This window comes from Antechinus flavipes, chromosome 5 (assembly GCF_016432865.1).
Source record: "Antechinus flavipes isolate AdamAnt ecotype Samford, QLD, Australia chromosome 5, AdamAnt_v2, whole genome shotgun sequence".
NCBI classification, from domain to species: Eukaryota; Metazoa; Chordata; class Mammalia; order Dasyuromorphia; family Dasyuridae; genus Antechinus; species Antechinus flavipes.
Genome location: NC_067402.1, coordinates 274382861 through 274398042, shown reverse-complemented (window position 1 = coordinate 274398042; position 15182 = coordinate 274382861). Strand labels below are relative to the sequence as shown.

General features: G+C 36.3%; 1 protein-coding gene across 1 annotated transcript; it reads right to left on the bottom strand.

Annotated features, from left to right (window-relative positions):
* Window positions 1-258: 258 nt before the first annotated feature.
* On the bottom strand, window positions 259-13596 carry GAS2L3 (growth arrest specific 2 like 3). Its single transcript, XM_052001705.1, has 7 exons — window positions 13437-13596; window positions 12801-12919; window positions 11239-11380; window positions 8866-8929; window positions 7747-7885; window positions 5935-6042; window positions 259-4916 (listed from the first exon to the last, which is right to left on the bottom strand). Exons 1-7 carry the CDS (start codon window positions 13474-13476, stop codon window positions 3597-3599), a joined length of 1932 nt encoding a protein of 643 aa, XP_051857665.1. The 5' UTR covers window positions 13477-13596; the 3' UTR covers window positions 259-3596.
* Between the last annotated feature and the right edge of the window lie 1586 nt (window positions 13597-15182).

Here is a 15182-nt window from a genome sequence, read left to right as displayed (position 1 = left end):
CTGTAGGTGCTCTGTAGAACAGAGAGAGGGAAAGGAAGGAAAGAAATGCAGCCTCTGGAGTGATCACCATGATAAATAGACATAGTACAAAATGAAGCACAGGACTTATAAATAAATATTATGTGTATGGAAGACTCATGTTGTCATGCCTTTGGGAATATATGTTAAAGGGGGAGGGGATCCCCATGTGTTTCTGAAACCAGAAAGTGAATCATTTAGCTAAACATACATTTTAAAAAAAGACATTAAAACTTGGCATGAGTTTTTATATTTTAATACTTGAATATTTAATACTTAAAGTAAGTTGTGTAGTAAAAGAAAACCAATACAACAAATATGTGAATTCAAAGTCAAGTATTGAGTCTTCATAAAAGTAGATATTAAGAATTCCAGACCTTTTTGGTAATGCGGAATACTTTTTTAGTCACTAGCACATACATAATTGCATTATAGACAATTAACACTGTCCTTTTTAAAGATCTATGCCCATATTTAATTTCAGCAGCTTATTCAAGACCAAATAATCTAAAAAGGATCAGTGTTGTGATTTCTTTAGAAGTTTGCCCTAACACATTCATTACATTAATAAAAGTGTGGCAAAGTAATTAAAAACTTATTGCACTTTTTTTTTTTTAATCAAGTGAACATGATTGCTTCTTCTAAGAGCTTTGGTAATTTGATATGTACACTCAAACTTTATCAAATAACAAAATACAATTCTGAAAATAATATTCTCTCCCACTTCTCACCTCTGGGACTTCCTTGGTCTAAAATCAAAATGTTACATCTAAAAGATACTGAAAACTATAACAAAATGGTAGTTATCTGGGACACATTTCAATGGCAATTAGGAAAACTAACTGGCTTAGGTGGTTAAAATCTTGGGACAGGATAAAACAATGACTAATTGAATAGATGTGTGACACAAGAATGACTGAAGAGGGACGTCTCCAGGACTAACAGGCCACACTACAGAAACGTTGTTTTTGTTGGGAGCCACGGTTGGAGCCATGGTTTGGTTGGTGTGTGTTTTTGCAGGGACACATATCACAACTCATCTATGTCACATAGCAGATTGTCTCCAAGAGCTTGGCACAGTCAAGTAATTCACGGTACCCAACAGTGAGCCTGGTAAAGTTTGCTACACGGTCTCAGATGATAAACACGAAGACTGTTCCCAGGCCCAGCCTGGAGATAGGATTTGACTAAGTTTGTGCTCTCATCCAGCTTTTGAGAGATGTAGGGGGATCTCCATATGCTGATGAGGCAGCAGTGGACTCCAGGACAATCCTGTTCCAAATCAGAGAATCACAAATCTAGAGCAGAAAGGAGACCAGAGGTCTTCCAGTCCAACTCCTTCAATTTACAAATGTTAGATGCCAAGAGAAATTTTTAATTCTCTACAGTTTAGTATACAGAACTGTGTATATATTAGATAGGCTTTTAAAAAATAGACTAGCTTCCTCAAATATCAAAAATACAAAAATATTAAAGTTCTAGAAGGCCATTAGTAAAGAAAGGTTATCCTTGGTCTTAGTATAGACTTGATCTTTCTTAAATGCAAGTTGCTTATCTCTTGAAAGTGCATTAACTTTTAATTCACTAATAGGAATGGAGACTAGCCTGTGATTTCATTAACATGGGGAGGTCCCAGAACCTCCCACTGCAGGTTGGCATTTTCCTGGTTAAAGGGCTTGTCTAGGATCATACTGCTAGTATGTTTCAACAGTGAACATTTCTCCATATATTATGTTATATTAGTTCTTAGTTTGCTAATAAGAGCAATAATTTATGAACCTTTTGTGGAGAAAGTGAATTGTTTTTGAAATGATGGGTGGGTCTTCTCAAACTGCCTGAATACAGTAGGCCACGGGCAACTATGTGGTGAACATTCCTTTTAAACCAGCAATTTTTTGTATCTTTGTAGTTTCCAGCACTTAACAGTGTCTTGTACACAGGAGACATTTAACAAATGTTTTTTGAATTGAATTATTTGAAACCACATTTGTAGCATTATGGTCATTCCGAAAACTGACCTACATAGCCCTGTATATTAAGAGCATCTAAGAGAGACAAGGCATTTATATTTTATAGAAGGCTTTCCTATTTTCTAGACTGCAGAATATTGACAATCAATTTAAGCCATTGAAAATAAGATTCTAAAAATGTATACTGTTTTTTTTTTTTAAAGGAAACTGTGACTTTCATTATAAATATATCAAACGCACAAAAGCCATGATTCACTATAAAAACCTGCAGGAAAGTATACAACGACATTACAAAAATACCCTAAAGGCATGATGTCCTAAATTTTAGAGCTGAAAAATGTAACACTTTAAAATATTTACAAGTTTCACATCCTTCTACTATATTATCATTACATGACTTAGTTCCACTTCCATACTACAGGGCTATGTTTATGGAACCAAATGTTTCTCACTGATTATCTAAATTATCTGAATTTTAAAGAAACTTTGTTCCAGGTTAAAAAAAATGAATAACTTTGAGAAAGTGATTAAAATTGGCAAAGCTACACTCTCAAAGAAAAAGAGAAAACTATTTTCTGAAAGCCAATTTTTATAGCACTACTCAAAATATACTTCTTGTCTTAAAAGATTTTAATCCAAAAGAATTCTGACATTCACCTTTATAAATGTCAACTCTTCTTATGTACAGTGTTAAAAAACAATTGCTAGGAAATGTTTTTCTAAAAGCTACTGAATCCATTTCTGCATAAACTTTGCACACCATTTCCCTTTCTTAAGTACAAGATATCTCCATGTTTTCAGATAGCAGACTGAACCAGATTTAGATTTTATCTACAGTACAGTATTAGTAAGTCAATAAATTAAGCCTATAGAGTAAAATGTTATTCATGACAATAACAGGTATTTGTTGAGTCAGTCCAGAATCCATCTGGAGGCACCGATCAAGAAAATTAAAATAGTTCTAAAAAAGCTACAGTAATTCAGAGCAATCATTAGCAACCAGTGATAGTTGGCTTTATGCATCATTGGCAGTGCTGAACAGGAAAGGTAGGTGCACGATGACTTTGCCATATACAAAGGCCAAAGCTACAAACAAGAGTTTAGTATTGCTTAAAGGACATATATCACAACCTTAGAGCTGACATTTTCCTAGACTGGCACTGGATGTAGCCATAATATCAGTAGTGTTCTTGAACATTTCAGCTTTTCTTGCACACAAAGACACGAGCATAATGGGAAGCCATTCGCATTAGAGACACTGTCACAGTGCGCCCCCAGCTCGAAGCTCCTAGGTGCCATCTTTTGCTGAATATGCCCAATTATTCAGAGCTGGATGTAACCTTTAAGATCCACTCACGTGCCCTCATTTTATAGATGAGGGAACTAAGGCTTACCCAATGGGATGCCCACAGATAACGGAAAGAATTCAAACCCAGGTCTTCTTACTCAAATCCAGTGTTCTCTGCCGTGTTTGGTGTTTTGTGTTTTATCTCAGTACAGCTAACTGCTGCACATTCAGACACAACAAATTGAAAAGAACTCACTGAAGATCTTGAACATATAAATTAGATCCTTTTCTTCTTACTTCCTGTGCTCACTCCTTTTTAGTTACTTTCTAGCTTTCTTATTTCCAGTCAAAACAAAATAATGGTCATCCTCCTTTTTCTTCAGAGAGGGTTTGTCGTTGTCACTGACCGTTTCCTTCCCAGACAAGAGCAATTTCTTGGTTGCCAGAGCCACGGTTTTGCCACACTTTGGTGGGGTTTTCACCAAAGGCTGACCCTTTGGGGTAGGCAGAACAGCCTTTACTAAAGTCTGTGTTTTGGTGGAAGACTGGGAAAGCTTGACAACTGACAATGGGGTACGTGCAGAAGACTCAGAGAGGCCAGACCCTGCCGGGATGCCTTTACTCTTATTCTGGGACTGTTTTTTTGTCTCAGAAGGCACATTTTTACCATTCGGTCCCAACAAGGTGGCCACGCAAGCTGTTTTTGCAGGAAAACCTGAGGCTGCAGAAACTAGCTGCTTTAAATTCTGGGCTGATTTGAACTTCTGGGGCTGGGCTCTCGCCGTCTGCGGCCTTCTGCTGGGTGGCTGAGCGTGTGCTGCTGCTGGTCTTTCTGTTGTGCTTTTAGTGCTGGGTTTTGCTAGTTTTGCTGGGGACTGAAGAGACGGAGAAGGCTTAGATCTTAGCTGGCCATTTGCTGTGGGAAGCTTGAGGGGCTTTGGTGAGGCTGAGTGAGACGCTGCACTGTGCTTGCAAGAAACTGAATTGTGCTTCAACTGCCCAGAAGACTTCTGGGAAAGATGAGCAGCAGGAGGCCTGCTCCCTGAATTCTGCACTGGTGGGCACCTGACTTTGGAGTGGTCAGGGGACAAGACCCGTTTGCGTAGAGACTCAGAGACACTCGATGCAGTCCTCAACGAACCAGGGGAAGAAGTGCTTTTACTGACTGGATGGGCAAGAGCCAGTGGTTTCTTTGGTGCTCCTTTTGAACCCGTGAGATGTTGAGGAGAAGCTGTTGTTGTTGAATTTGGTGCTTTAGAACGCCCAGAGTTTGAGTGACCAGCTTTTAGTGAGCTGGGCAGAGGCAGTGTAGGTGTAGCACATGCCCGAGCAGGAGACTGAGGGCGTTTGCTAATGGTCTGCTTCTCCCTGGCCCTCAGTACAGAAACTGGTGTGCCAGGTCTCGAATTCTGCTTCTGAATCATATTGACAGCCGACATTGGATCCATTAAAGGTGGTGGGGGGGTTCTGGCAGGTGAATCGGGAATGCTCTCATTAGAAATGCCTTTTTGAAACGCAAGGATTTTTTGCTCCAGAGTTGCAAATTGCAACACTCGACAGGGGTCATATTTAAGCAGAAAACCTTGAAGGGTATCCCAACCTCCACCAACACGAACCATCACGTGTTTGCCATGAAGCATCTGTCCAAGTAAAAAAAGGGGAAAGAAAATCTTGAGATTTACATCTCATCTTGAATGAGTTCTATGGGATGCAGAGGCATAGGGAATAGATAGTGATCTATATTCTGTATTCTATAGAATGGTCGCCTACTGGCATGATATGTCAAATCAAATTGTGGATTTTAAAATGCCAGGCATATTCCAGCTATCTGTCGTGAAGCAGCTATGAGAAATTGTACACTTCACAAAACTCATCTCCACATATGACTAGAGACTTGAAAAGTCATTCAGCTAATAGAGAGCTATTTGTTGGAATATTGAGTAAGCTGAAGGGAATATTAGTCAGCTGAGGAGAAAGACCAGATAGAATTAATGAAAGGAAAAAAATACAGAAATTGGATGGAGGTTTGAAAATAAAGATTAAGCTTGAAATGGAAGAGACCATGGGAGTAAACTCATCCATAGGAACCTGTTCCTACTACCTTCTCAAGTTAGGAACAGAGCAGACAATGATACAAGCAGCTGTTATATTACCTTATAAAAGAGCAAAATCTTGGCTTTTTATCCTCTTATGATGACAAAAATAAGAACCCAGAGCAAAGACAAAGCTGGAGATCAAGCATGCGGTATAGCCACCAGAGTGCTTAGATGTTATTTCATTGATAATTTAAATCAACAGTCTTTTCTTTAGGGTCCACAGGCTTTGATGCTCCGTTTCCTTTTTATTTTCACTAATTCCAATTTATTTTTACATATGGTATCTTTCCTTTTTCTTCTTGCAAGTTAAGACAAAAATATCCTATTCTATTCATCTCTACACCTCAGAAAACTATACATATAATCCACTAGAAATAAAAATCATGGTGACTGCAGCAAAAATTCCATTTTTTAATGCCAAATCCCCCACCCCCCCAAAAAACACTCTTTTTCTTCTAAATACATCTTGCTACTTCAGAAATAATCAAATAAAGGTCAACATTCTAAAGTAAGGTATATACAACAACAGCAACACACACACTCAAACATAGAATATACTTACTCTTATGAAAAGTATTTTGTCTCCTAATCTGTAGCGTCCCTCAGACAGATACTCAATGGAAAATCGATGAGAACAACTGCATGGAGGATCTTCAGCGATGTGCTTAACCTAAATTTTCAACCAAAATTTAGGACTCAGTATAACAACTGTATTGAAAGTGAAGTTAACATATGAACTATCATGAATGGTGAAATCAAATTGAAGAATGAAGACTCAAAAATTGTTTTTAAGAACCATTTTATTCCTAAGGAAGCTGGTAAGGATGGATGTCCAGACCAAACTGAAAACACTGGATAGTTACTTTTAAGAGTTCTGGGAACTGGTCCCAAACAACAAACCAAAAGGAAATTCCTAAAGAAATAAGCCATATTTTTTGGATTTGTCCTTTTGGTGCAGATACCTACATAGAAAGTAAACTCATAAAGCAATAACATTGATTTCTAATAGTTACATATGCCTATAAATTCAGACCTACTCTTATGTGGCTAAAGAAAAACTTGAGATGTCTACAGCTACCATATAAAACTCATTAATTAGAGTCACATTTCCTTTAGTTAACAAAAGGCATCTGTCATTTGTCTGAACTGCGATTTCCTTGGTTTATTTTATTTATTGCCACCTGTCACTATGAGACAAAATGCTTAGATTTCAGAAATTCTATGAAATACAATTGTGTTTCCTGGGGTGGGTGTGGGGGTCACCAACCTCAAACAATGTTTTAATAATTCTCAGGAAGGTACAGGATATAACAACTTATTACATGACTCATATAACTTAAGTTTAAAAATAAAACTAAAAATAGGCCTGAAAAAATGAATTTGCTAATAACAATTCTCTATTCACATCGACATTAGCTCAATTTCTATCTTTAGCTATGACACTTAAGACACTACAATGTCTCTAGATAAATGTGTAAAACAAAAACATTTTTTAAAAAATGTGTTTTGCATTTTTCTTTATATTCTAAGCAGAATGATTCAATCCCTTCAGGAAGGAAATTGCTTCCATTTCCTGAAAGAATACTAGTTTAGACTGAGTAGCTGAATGCTGGGGCAGCAGGTGGTAGGGATGGAGAGCTGTCCTACAGGCCAAGAAATTACAGGTTCAAGTCACTCAGCTGTGTGACACTGGGAAAAGTCACTTAATCCCTTAGTTCTCAAGGCAGTTCTCCAAGTCTAAAAGTGGCACAGCAAGGGCTGATCCGTGTTGGTACCTGAGAATTTTTGATACTAATGAGATCAATGATCCAATCCCTATCTCAATACTTCTCTATCTGAATACTATTAATGTCTTTAACCATCATAGCTTTAGGCCATAATCTAAAACAAAGTAGAGTGACTCTAAAAGAAGTAATTTTAATTTTTTGTCCATGATGATAGTCATTAGCGTATCACCATTGCACATTCTAATACTGCTATTATTAGTTTTATTGTGTTGATGAACTATATCAGCATTGATGAATATTTTATATTCTGGTAAAGAATTTTTTTAGACCATATTTTTTAAAAACTATAGACAACTAAAATGTGTCTATTGCATTTAAAATGATCACTTTCCAAAAGTGTAGGTAGGACAAGTGAATAAGCAGTCATTCCTCTCATGTTATCTTGTGAATCAAGTACTAAGAAAGAATATAAAAATCCAAGAAATAATGAAGTCTTTCCCAGGCCTAAGAACTATTTGATATTTACAACTTAAAGCGGCCTTTCTTCAGCTATAATCAAAGCATACCCCTACTCACTACTGCAGTTGAAGCCAAGGGTCAAGGGAAGAAAAAATCATATAAAGTTGGCCAGTATGACTGGTACTTACAGCTTCATGGAGCTCTCCATGATGACAGCAGGTCTTTGGTGGGCTTTCTGGTAGGAGAGACCCAGAAGTATTTAGCAAGGTTTCTTCTAGTTCTATCTCTTTCTCAAGTTTTATTAATACAGGTGGTTCAACCCCATATCTGGTGGAGGAAAAAGGAAGATAGTGTTGAGGGAAGAAAAGAACAAAAGGTTATTGAGGTAAAATCTGGTGCAAGTGATGTAAAGATAATACTGGTCCCTGCAACAAACACATCTCATCAGATTTACAATAAGGATGTTAATGGCCCAGTAACATCATAAAAGCATTTTATTGGGACTGATGAGAGTTTCTTAATTCCTGAAATTAAGAGGCTTCCTCCACTTACTAATCCTCATCCTCTACATTTACTGGATAACATCTTAAGAGTACACTTCTTCTAAATGTTTCACTGGTTATATGTTGTTTGTAACCAACCACAGCCATCTTGTATCTCTCCATTGTCTTCTGATATTCGTGTTTAATTCTTTAGACACTCTTGTATTCCAAGTCTCATTGTCATCTATCAATCTGCTATCTGTTGGACCACTTGGGGAACACCATGAGTATAGGTTGGGAAACAGGAGAGTCCATGTGGTTTCATCTTAAAGTCATCCTGAATGACTCCCTTTCATATTTAAAGAGGACTTACTTCTCTTTGGACAGCTGTAGCTTTTGTCTTTTCTCAATTTATATGTAAACTATTTTACAAATATAAACAGAAGTCATTCCAAAACACAAAAGACTATCATTCCAAAATTAAAATTAAAGTTCTTTTGAGAAGAAAAAATACCTTAGGAGCTGATTAAAGATCAACACAATTATAATCATTTTGGGGGGGAAAAAGAATGACATACTTCAGGTCATCCATTTAGATAATACCTTTCTACTAACCTATTATGACACAGTATACTAGATGGAAAGATATTTATTTATTCTATTTTCTTAACTGATAAAAGAAAAAGAAATGTGTGAAGTAAGTTCAGTTCCTTTGTTCTAATGATTATATTTGCTGGTAAGGCATTCCTTTGCCCTAAAGTAAAATGGCTAATTATTTTTTAAAAATTAAAGCATCAAAAGTCTATAATTTTACTGATGACATACCTTGATACAATTCTCCCAATTTCCAGAAGGCAAAGATAAACCTGTCTAGGATCTTTGTGTAAAACTGGAAAATAAAAAGTTGTATTTTATTGTTCAAAATTAAACAAGTAAATTTTTCTTTTAGCATGAAAGAGAGCTGTGAAAAAAAAGCCAAGGGTTTAAGTGTAAGTCCTCTGACAGCAGACATAGTTTCATTTCTGCCATTGTATAAATCTTTCTTGAACTGTTTCACTGAATTGTTGAACAAAGTAAAAGACTATCAATCTGACCGTTATCTAAGAAAAGTAACAAGAACCTCTGAAAGGCAAGATATTCTAAGACCCACATTTTTATACCAAAAATTTTCACGTTCTTTAGATATTTCTCTATCACAAATATAAAACATGTCTAATAAGGAAAGGTTGAAGAAGACTGAACTGTGTAAACTGTGTTCTGCTACTTATAAAATTTCTCACTTACAAAAAAAAAATCAAGATTTGAAACCATAACTTTTTATATTTCCCCAGGGCTAATGCTATCATGGAACAAAACCTGAGGAGCTAAGACCTAATCTGGTTTTAGCCAGAACGACATTCTAGTGTTTGTACCATCAATTACCTTTCTTTTACTTGGCAAGTTACTGGGTTCCTCTGATGCATTTTCATCTTCTGGAACATCCCTATTATCTACTTCTAAAGGACAGCAACCGAAGGTACAGAACCTCAAAAATGAAGAGCATTCTCTAAATGTGATGTGTGAGAGTAAGAAGAGAATCCTTGTTTCTGGCTTAAGTAATAGTGACTATGGGAATTCATGCTAGTTGTACTGAAAATGGAAATTGACCAGCCTAAATTTAAAACTCTCCTTTCCCTGTGTTTTAGCTTTTCTCTTCTGTTTATTTTTATCTTTTTCTCATTTTGTACTGAAAAGTAATGGAAGGTTTTAAAATATTAATCCAATAATGCTATAGGAGCTGGCTTGCTACTAGCTGGCATACTTTCCCATATGAGACGTAGGATAGCCTGTGACTTGGATTTCTTTATATTTTCCAGACAGAAGTTATTGTTCTAAAGTAGTCAGCATAAGCCTAACTACTAGAGGATGGAAAGCGATTTTAAATAGCTTAGCCACTGGGGCATTTCTCCTGGAAATATGTTACATGGTCTGCTTCATCTCTCTGGCTGCAAGAATACCCCGGGGATTACTTCAGAATTCTATTCCTCTACTGAAGCACTGCTTGCAAGATCCTGGCAAATAGAGGCAGAGGTCCAAACAAAGGCCAAACATCTCAAGAGTTCCTCAGAACACACCGATAACACTAAGTGTTTAGCTTAGAAACCACATTTCATGATTTGGTTCCTTCTGAATAGCTCTGGAATCAAGTACATCCATGGTGAAATACTTTCTCACCAGGAAGGCAAAGTGAAAAGTTCTTTCTTACTTTCTCCCAGAGAAAGGAAAATGGGTCTGAGACAGAACCAGCTCCTGCTGAGGACTTCTGGAAACAAGGCCTGTCATAAAGATGACAAAAAGGATCAGCATCCCTGATTTGATAAAAACTCAAAGAACTTTTGTGTTTCATTTATGTCTTTCTCAGAAGGAAACCATATTTGGGCAAAATGTTCTCTAAGAGCCTGTATCAAATTATCACATCACTTTAGCCTTCATATAGATGTTTGTGTTAATTTAAAGTTAATGCAAAGACCACATCAATAATCCTTGAATGGTAATTAATCGCTAGCAACTAGGGCATGTCACAGTACACTGGGTCTGGCTGGAGTCAGGAAGACTCGAGTTCAAATCTCACCTCAGACAATCACTAACTGGGAGACTTGCCCAAGCAAGTAATTAATGTTTGCCTCAGTTTCCTCGTTGATAAAATGTGGATATCAATGGATCTTACCTCCCAGGGTTGTTGTGAGGATCAAATGAGATAGGATGCATAATGCACTTAATACACTTGGTTCATAGTAGATGGGGTGGCAGTGGTGGTCGAAAAGTATGACCATTTCATCTGGACAATGAGCAGAATATCTGCTGCTTTTTATGTTCAATTTGAAGAGAAATAAGTAGCAATTCATCTTTCTAGAGCACCACTTAATGTAAATGTTAACTGCTAACACAGGGTTGCAAGTTCAATTAAGAAGATTTCTGAAATCAGTTCATTTAAGTATATCAACTAAGTTCTGTGTGGAAAGTTTTCCAGATGAAGATTGTCATCAGTGGATAAGGACTGAAATACTAGTGACTCAGAATATGTGTAATTTTCCAATTGTGTCAAGTCTTTCAGGAGATTCAAGGTCTGCCATTTGAGTATGTTATTTAGAGGATTAAAAGGAAAGTGAATGATACAAATATGATTTATCAAACATTTAAAAATAGTGAAATAATCACCTAAACCTTCAGATTCAAAGAGGTAAGTTTCATCAACACCAACACGCCTGCACCAGTGAAGGAAGTTGGCAGTATTGTCTCTAGCAAAGAATGAGCCTGATGGGGCATCTTTTTTACAGGGAATTTTTCTCATTGGAAAATCCTAGAAATTAAAAATATATAGAAATCAAAAAAGGATAAAACAGAAATATATTATTATAAGTTAAAAAATAAACTTTACATTAACTATAGCTATATAATAGTTACAGAATAAAATTGATTTGGGGGAAAAAACCCAAACAATTGTTATATTTCATTTTCCTTTCATTATAGTCTAATTTCCTTTCAATTCTATTCATTTCGGTATTGTTTTCTTAGGAAAATAGCCCAGTTAAAATTAGCATGAAAAGGCCTGGTTTCAAGTAGCTCACAATCTATTAAGAGAATTAAGATCCTAATACCAAGCAACCCGAGGACCAGCTCCTAATCCAGGTATTTACAACCCTCTGTAATTTGGTCCAACGATCATCCACTTCTTTCTTACTCTTCGTTTTCATACTCTCGTTCCACTTTCCAAGCATTGGCCCACCAGTCTGACCAGAGTGGGCCTCTCTTTTCCTAGGACGGCCTCATCATGTCACCACATGTTAAGCCTTCCTTGAAGGCCTACCTTCTTTCCTACATTCACCATGCCATATCTCCCCAAACACACTCCCAAGAGAAACCTCCTATTCCAGATCTCTCATGGCTCCTGATTCCTCTAAAGCACCGAGTACATTCTGACCTATCCTAACACTTAATTTAGACACATGTCTAATCTCCCAATGAAATTGTAAATCCTTTGAGGGCAGGGCTTGAACCATTTCTTCACTGAATTTTCAAGGTCTTGCATACAGGAGCTTAATCAATGTTTGTGGAACTTAACTCAGAGAGAAAAATCACTTCTGGAAGCCTTCATATTAAAAGTGGCATTTGAAGGTTGTGTTCAAAAATTAGTGAATGAAGACTATAAACTGAGAGGGCAGTTTAAACACAGGGAATGATACAAGCAAATCTGAGGAAATTATACTTTTTTTTTCAATTCAAAAGTGACCTGATTTTTTCATATAAGAAAAGAATACAGGAATGAAGCTTATTTTACTAAAATGGAAGACTCACATATACCATAAATCAAAAGGGATTATGAAAATGAATTATGGAGATGGTGGGGCTGGGCTTTGTTTTCCAGAGAGACATAGCTTACATTTACATGGTGATCATCTTGTAATTATTTTTAACCTGAGAATAAGTTTTAACTCAGGGTATAGGGAGTGGTCCAGATTGGCTAGAATAAAGGATATACAATAGAAAAGAAAATGTGAAGAGGTAAGGATGAAAAAAGAAACTAGATTAGCCTGTAGAGAGCTTTAAACATTAGACTAAGGAATTGGTGGAGGATAAAAGGGTATTTCTGGTACAAAATTAGAGTCTGTGACCATCTCTGCTAATGTGAAACCTTAGATAAACATTAAAATAAGTTAATGAAAAGAAATTAATTTTAGATTATAACACTATTACAAAAAATTTTTTTAAAGGTGACTTACTTCTAGTTCCTCAGAATCACAACATGTTTTAATTGTGTTTTGCAATACATTGATCAGCTGGCACAGAAGGACACCATTATCAAGTTCTTCTAATAATCTTTCTGCCTTGACATCAACACCTAAAAAAAGAATTAAAAATGACCATTCTTCCAAAGACACCAAATTCAAGCAAAAAAAACAAAAACAAAAAAATCCCACCATTATTTTACTAGTAAAATCATTTTGGCAGCTGAGGGGAAGAAGGACTGGAGTAGGGAGATTGGAGGCTAGAAGATAAATTTGAAAAATATTACAGTGGTCCAGGCAAGAGATAATAGGGACCTGAACTAAGAGAGTGGCTATGTGAACAGAGAGAATAATAAAAGCATGAAATTTAAAAAGTCATACATCTGCCAATGTAAGTACTTAAAATTTTTAAATTAGCTTGAGCATGGTGATCACATCAGTCATAACAGTTTTCTCAATATTCAATCCTAAAATTTGCGTGTAAATCTTGCCCAAGTCTGAATATACACATGGGAAGGCACACGCATGTGCGTGTACACACACAGACACGCACACACACGCACGCATATAATGGCAATCCAAATCATATTTCCCTTAGAATTCACTCCAAAGTAGATCTCAAAGCCTTACCCAATAAACCATTTAGCCAGATTGTCAAATCTTCCTGCATAGGTACCAAAGTAGCTTCATGGCGTACTGCTATCCATTCATCATACTGGCAAACATCTGCCAAACCTGGCCCATGACGGGGAGTCAGGGGACTTCGGGGACTTAGAGGAAGATCTTCTCCAAACCATACCTTAAAAAAATAAAGTTATTTGAATCAATATAACAGAATAACAGAAAAAGCCACAACAAACATTGAAAGGCCTTCCTATGCTTTAAAAAAATAATAATAGCTCAAATTTATTTTGAGCTTTAAGATTTGCAAACACCCAGTGATGCCCAATTAAATCAAAGAGCAATAAACTAGCAGAAATAAACACAGACCAAAGCCAAAAAAAAAAAAGATTAAAAATCTTCTCAAGGAAGCAAAGGAGGTTTTTGAAATGAAAAAGTAATAAAAACCAGAGATATTCATTTATAATGTTTGATTTTTGAATTAAATAGTTACTAAATAAGAATTTATTTATCATGCACTTAGTATCAAATGCTCAGGATACAAGGACAAAGAATGAAATTATCCTTTCCCTCAAATGCCTTCCAGTCTAACAAACAACAGAAAGAAAAATAAAGCTCTAGCCCCAAAATAGGCAGGGAAAGCCACAGATCCAAAGAATCTCTGAAAAGGATAAATCCTTGGACAGCATCCATCCAATCAGAATAAGAATCTTAGTAAGAAAACCTAACCAAGTGATCCTTCAATCTCTGAAAATGTCACCAGCAAGAGGGAAATCGAGTTCTATGGGACAGCCCATTATCCCTTTGGATAGCTCACAATGCTAGGAAATTATACCTCATTATACATTTTGAATGTTCCACAAAATCCTATTCTATGGCCACATTGCCCCAGTGAAACGTAAGCCCTGGAAGATTATACTATGATAGAAAGGTTTCACATGACCTTGGCAGGAGGTGGGAACTGATTTCCTAGGACCAGTTAGGCTAAATACAGAGACACATTATCAGTAGGCAGGCCACTTAGTGAAGATATTTCAGTTTAAAAAAAAAAAAGATATTTCAGTTATGGTAGTCCATGAAACAAAGAAAAAATATAAAATGATCCACATATTTTCACGGCAGCCCTCTTTGCTTTTGCAATGATGGGAGCAAAATAGAAGAAAAGGAAGCAAAGAGTATTAAGAATCACAATTATTAGACTGATTAACTTTTAACCATTGAAATGAAAGACCCTTGCCCAATAATGACAAAGTAGACATAATGCTGAAGGATCTGAATCCTTTCTATCTTAACATTCCTGCTGTAAATGATACCAGAAGAAAAAAGTTATGGCTTAATGGAAGGATGGCTCACAGGAAATCCATAGAACTGGGGCAGTGGGTTTTATCAAAAATCCAAAGGTAACAAAAAATATTCTTTAATGGGTTACTTAGTTATCATATATTGCAGTATTAATGATAAATGTTTTTTTAAAAAAAGGAGATCATGAAAGTAATTGCAGCTTAGGCAACAACAATGGTTGCTGAGGACAAAGAGGTTTAATGTGATGAAATCCTCCTATTTAAAACAATATTCACTTTGATACGTGGGCATCTCAAAGGAAAGATGGAAAATGATGAAGATGGCGAGAGCTACATGAGAAATCATGGCTTATGAAAAGAATGAGAGAGGCTTAAAGACTTATAAGAGGACACAAGAATATCTTTATAACATAAATATCTTCTTCTAGAAAAAAAGTTTAAATGTTGGCCATGG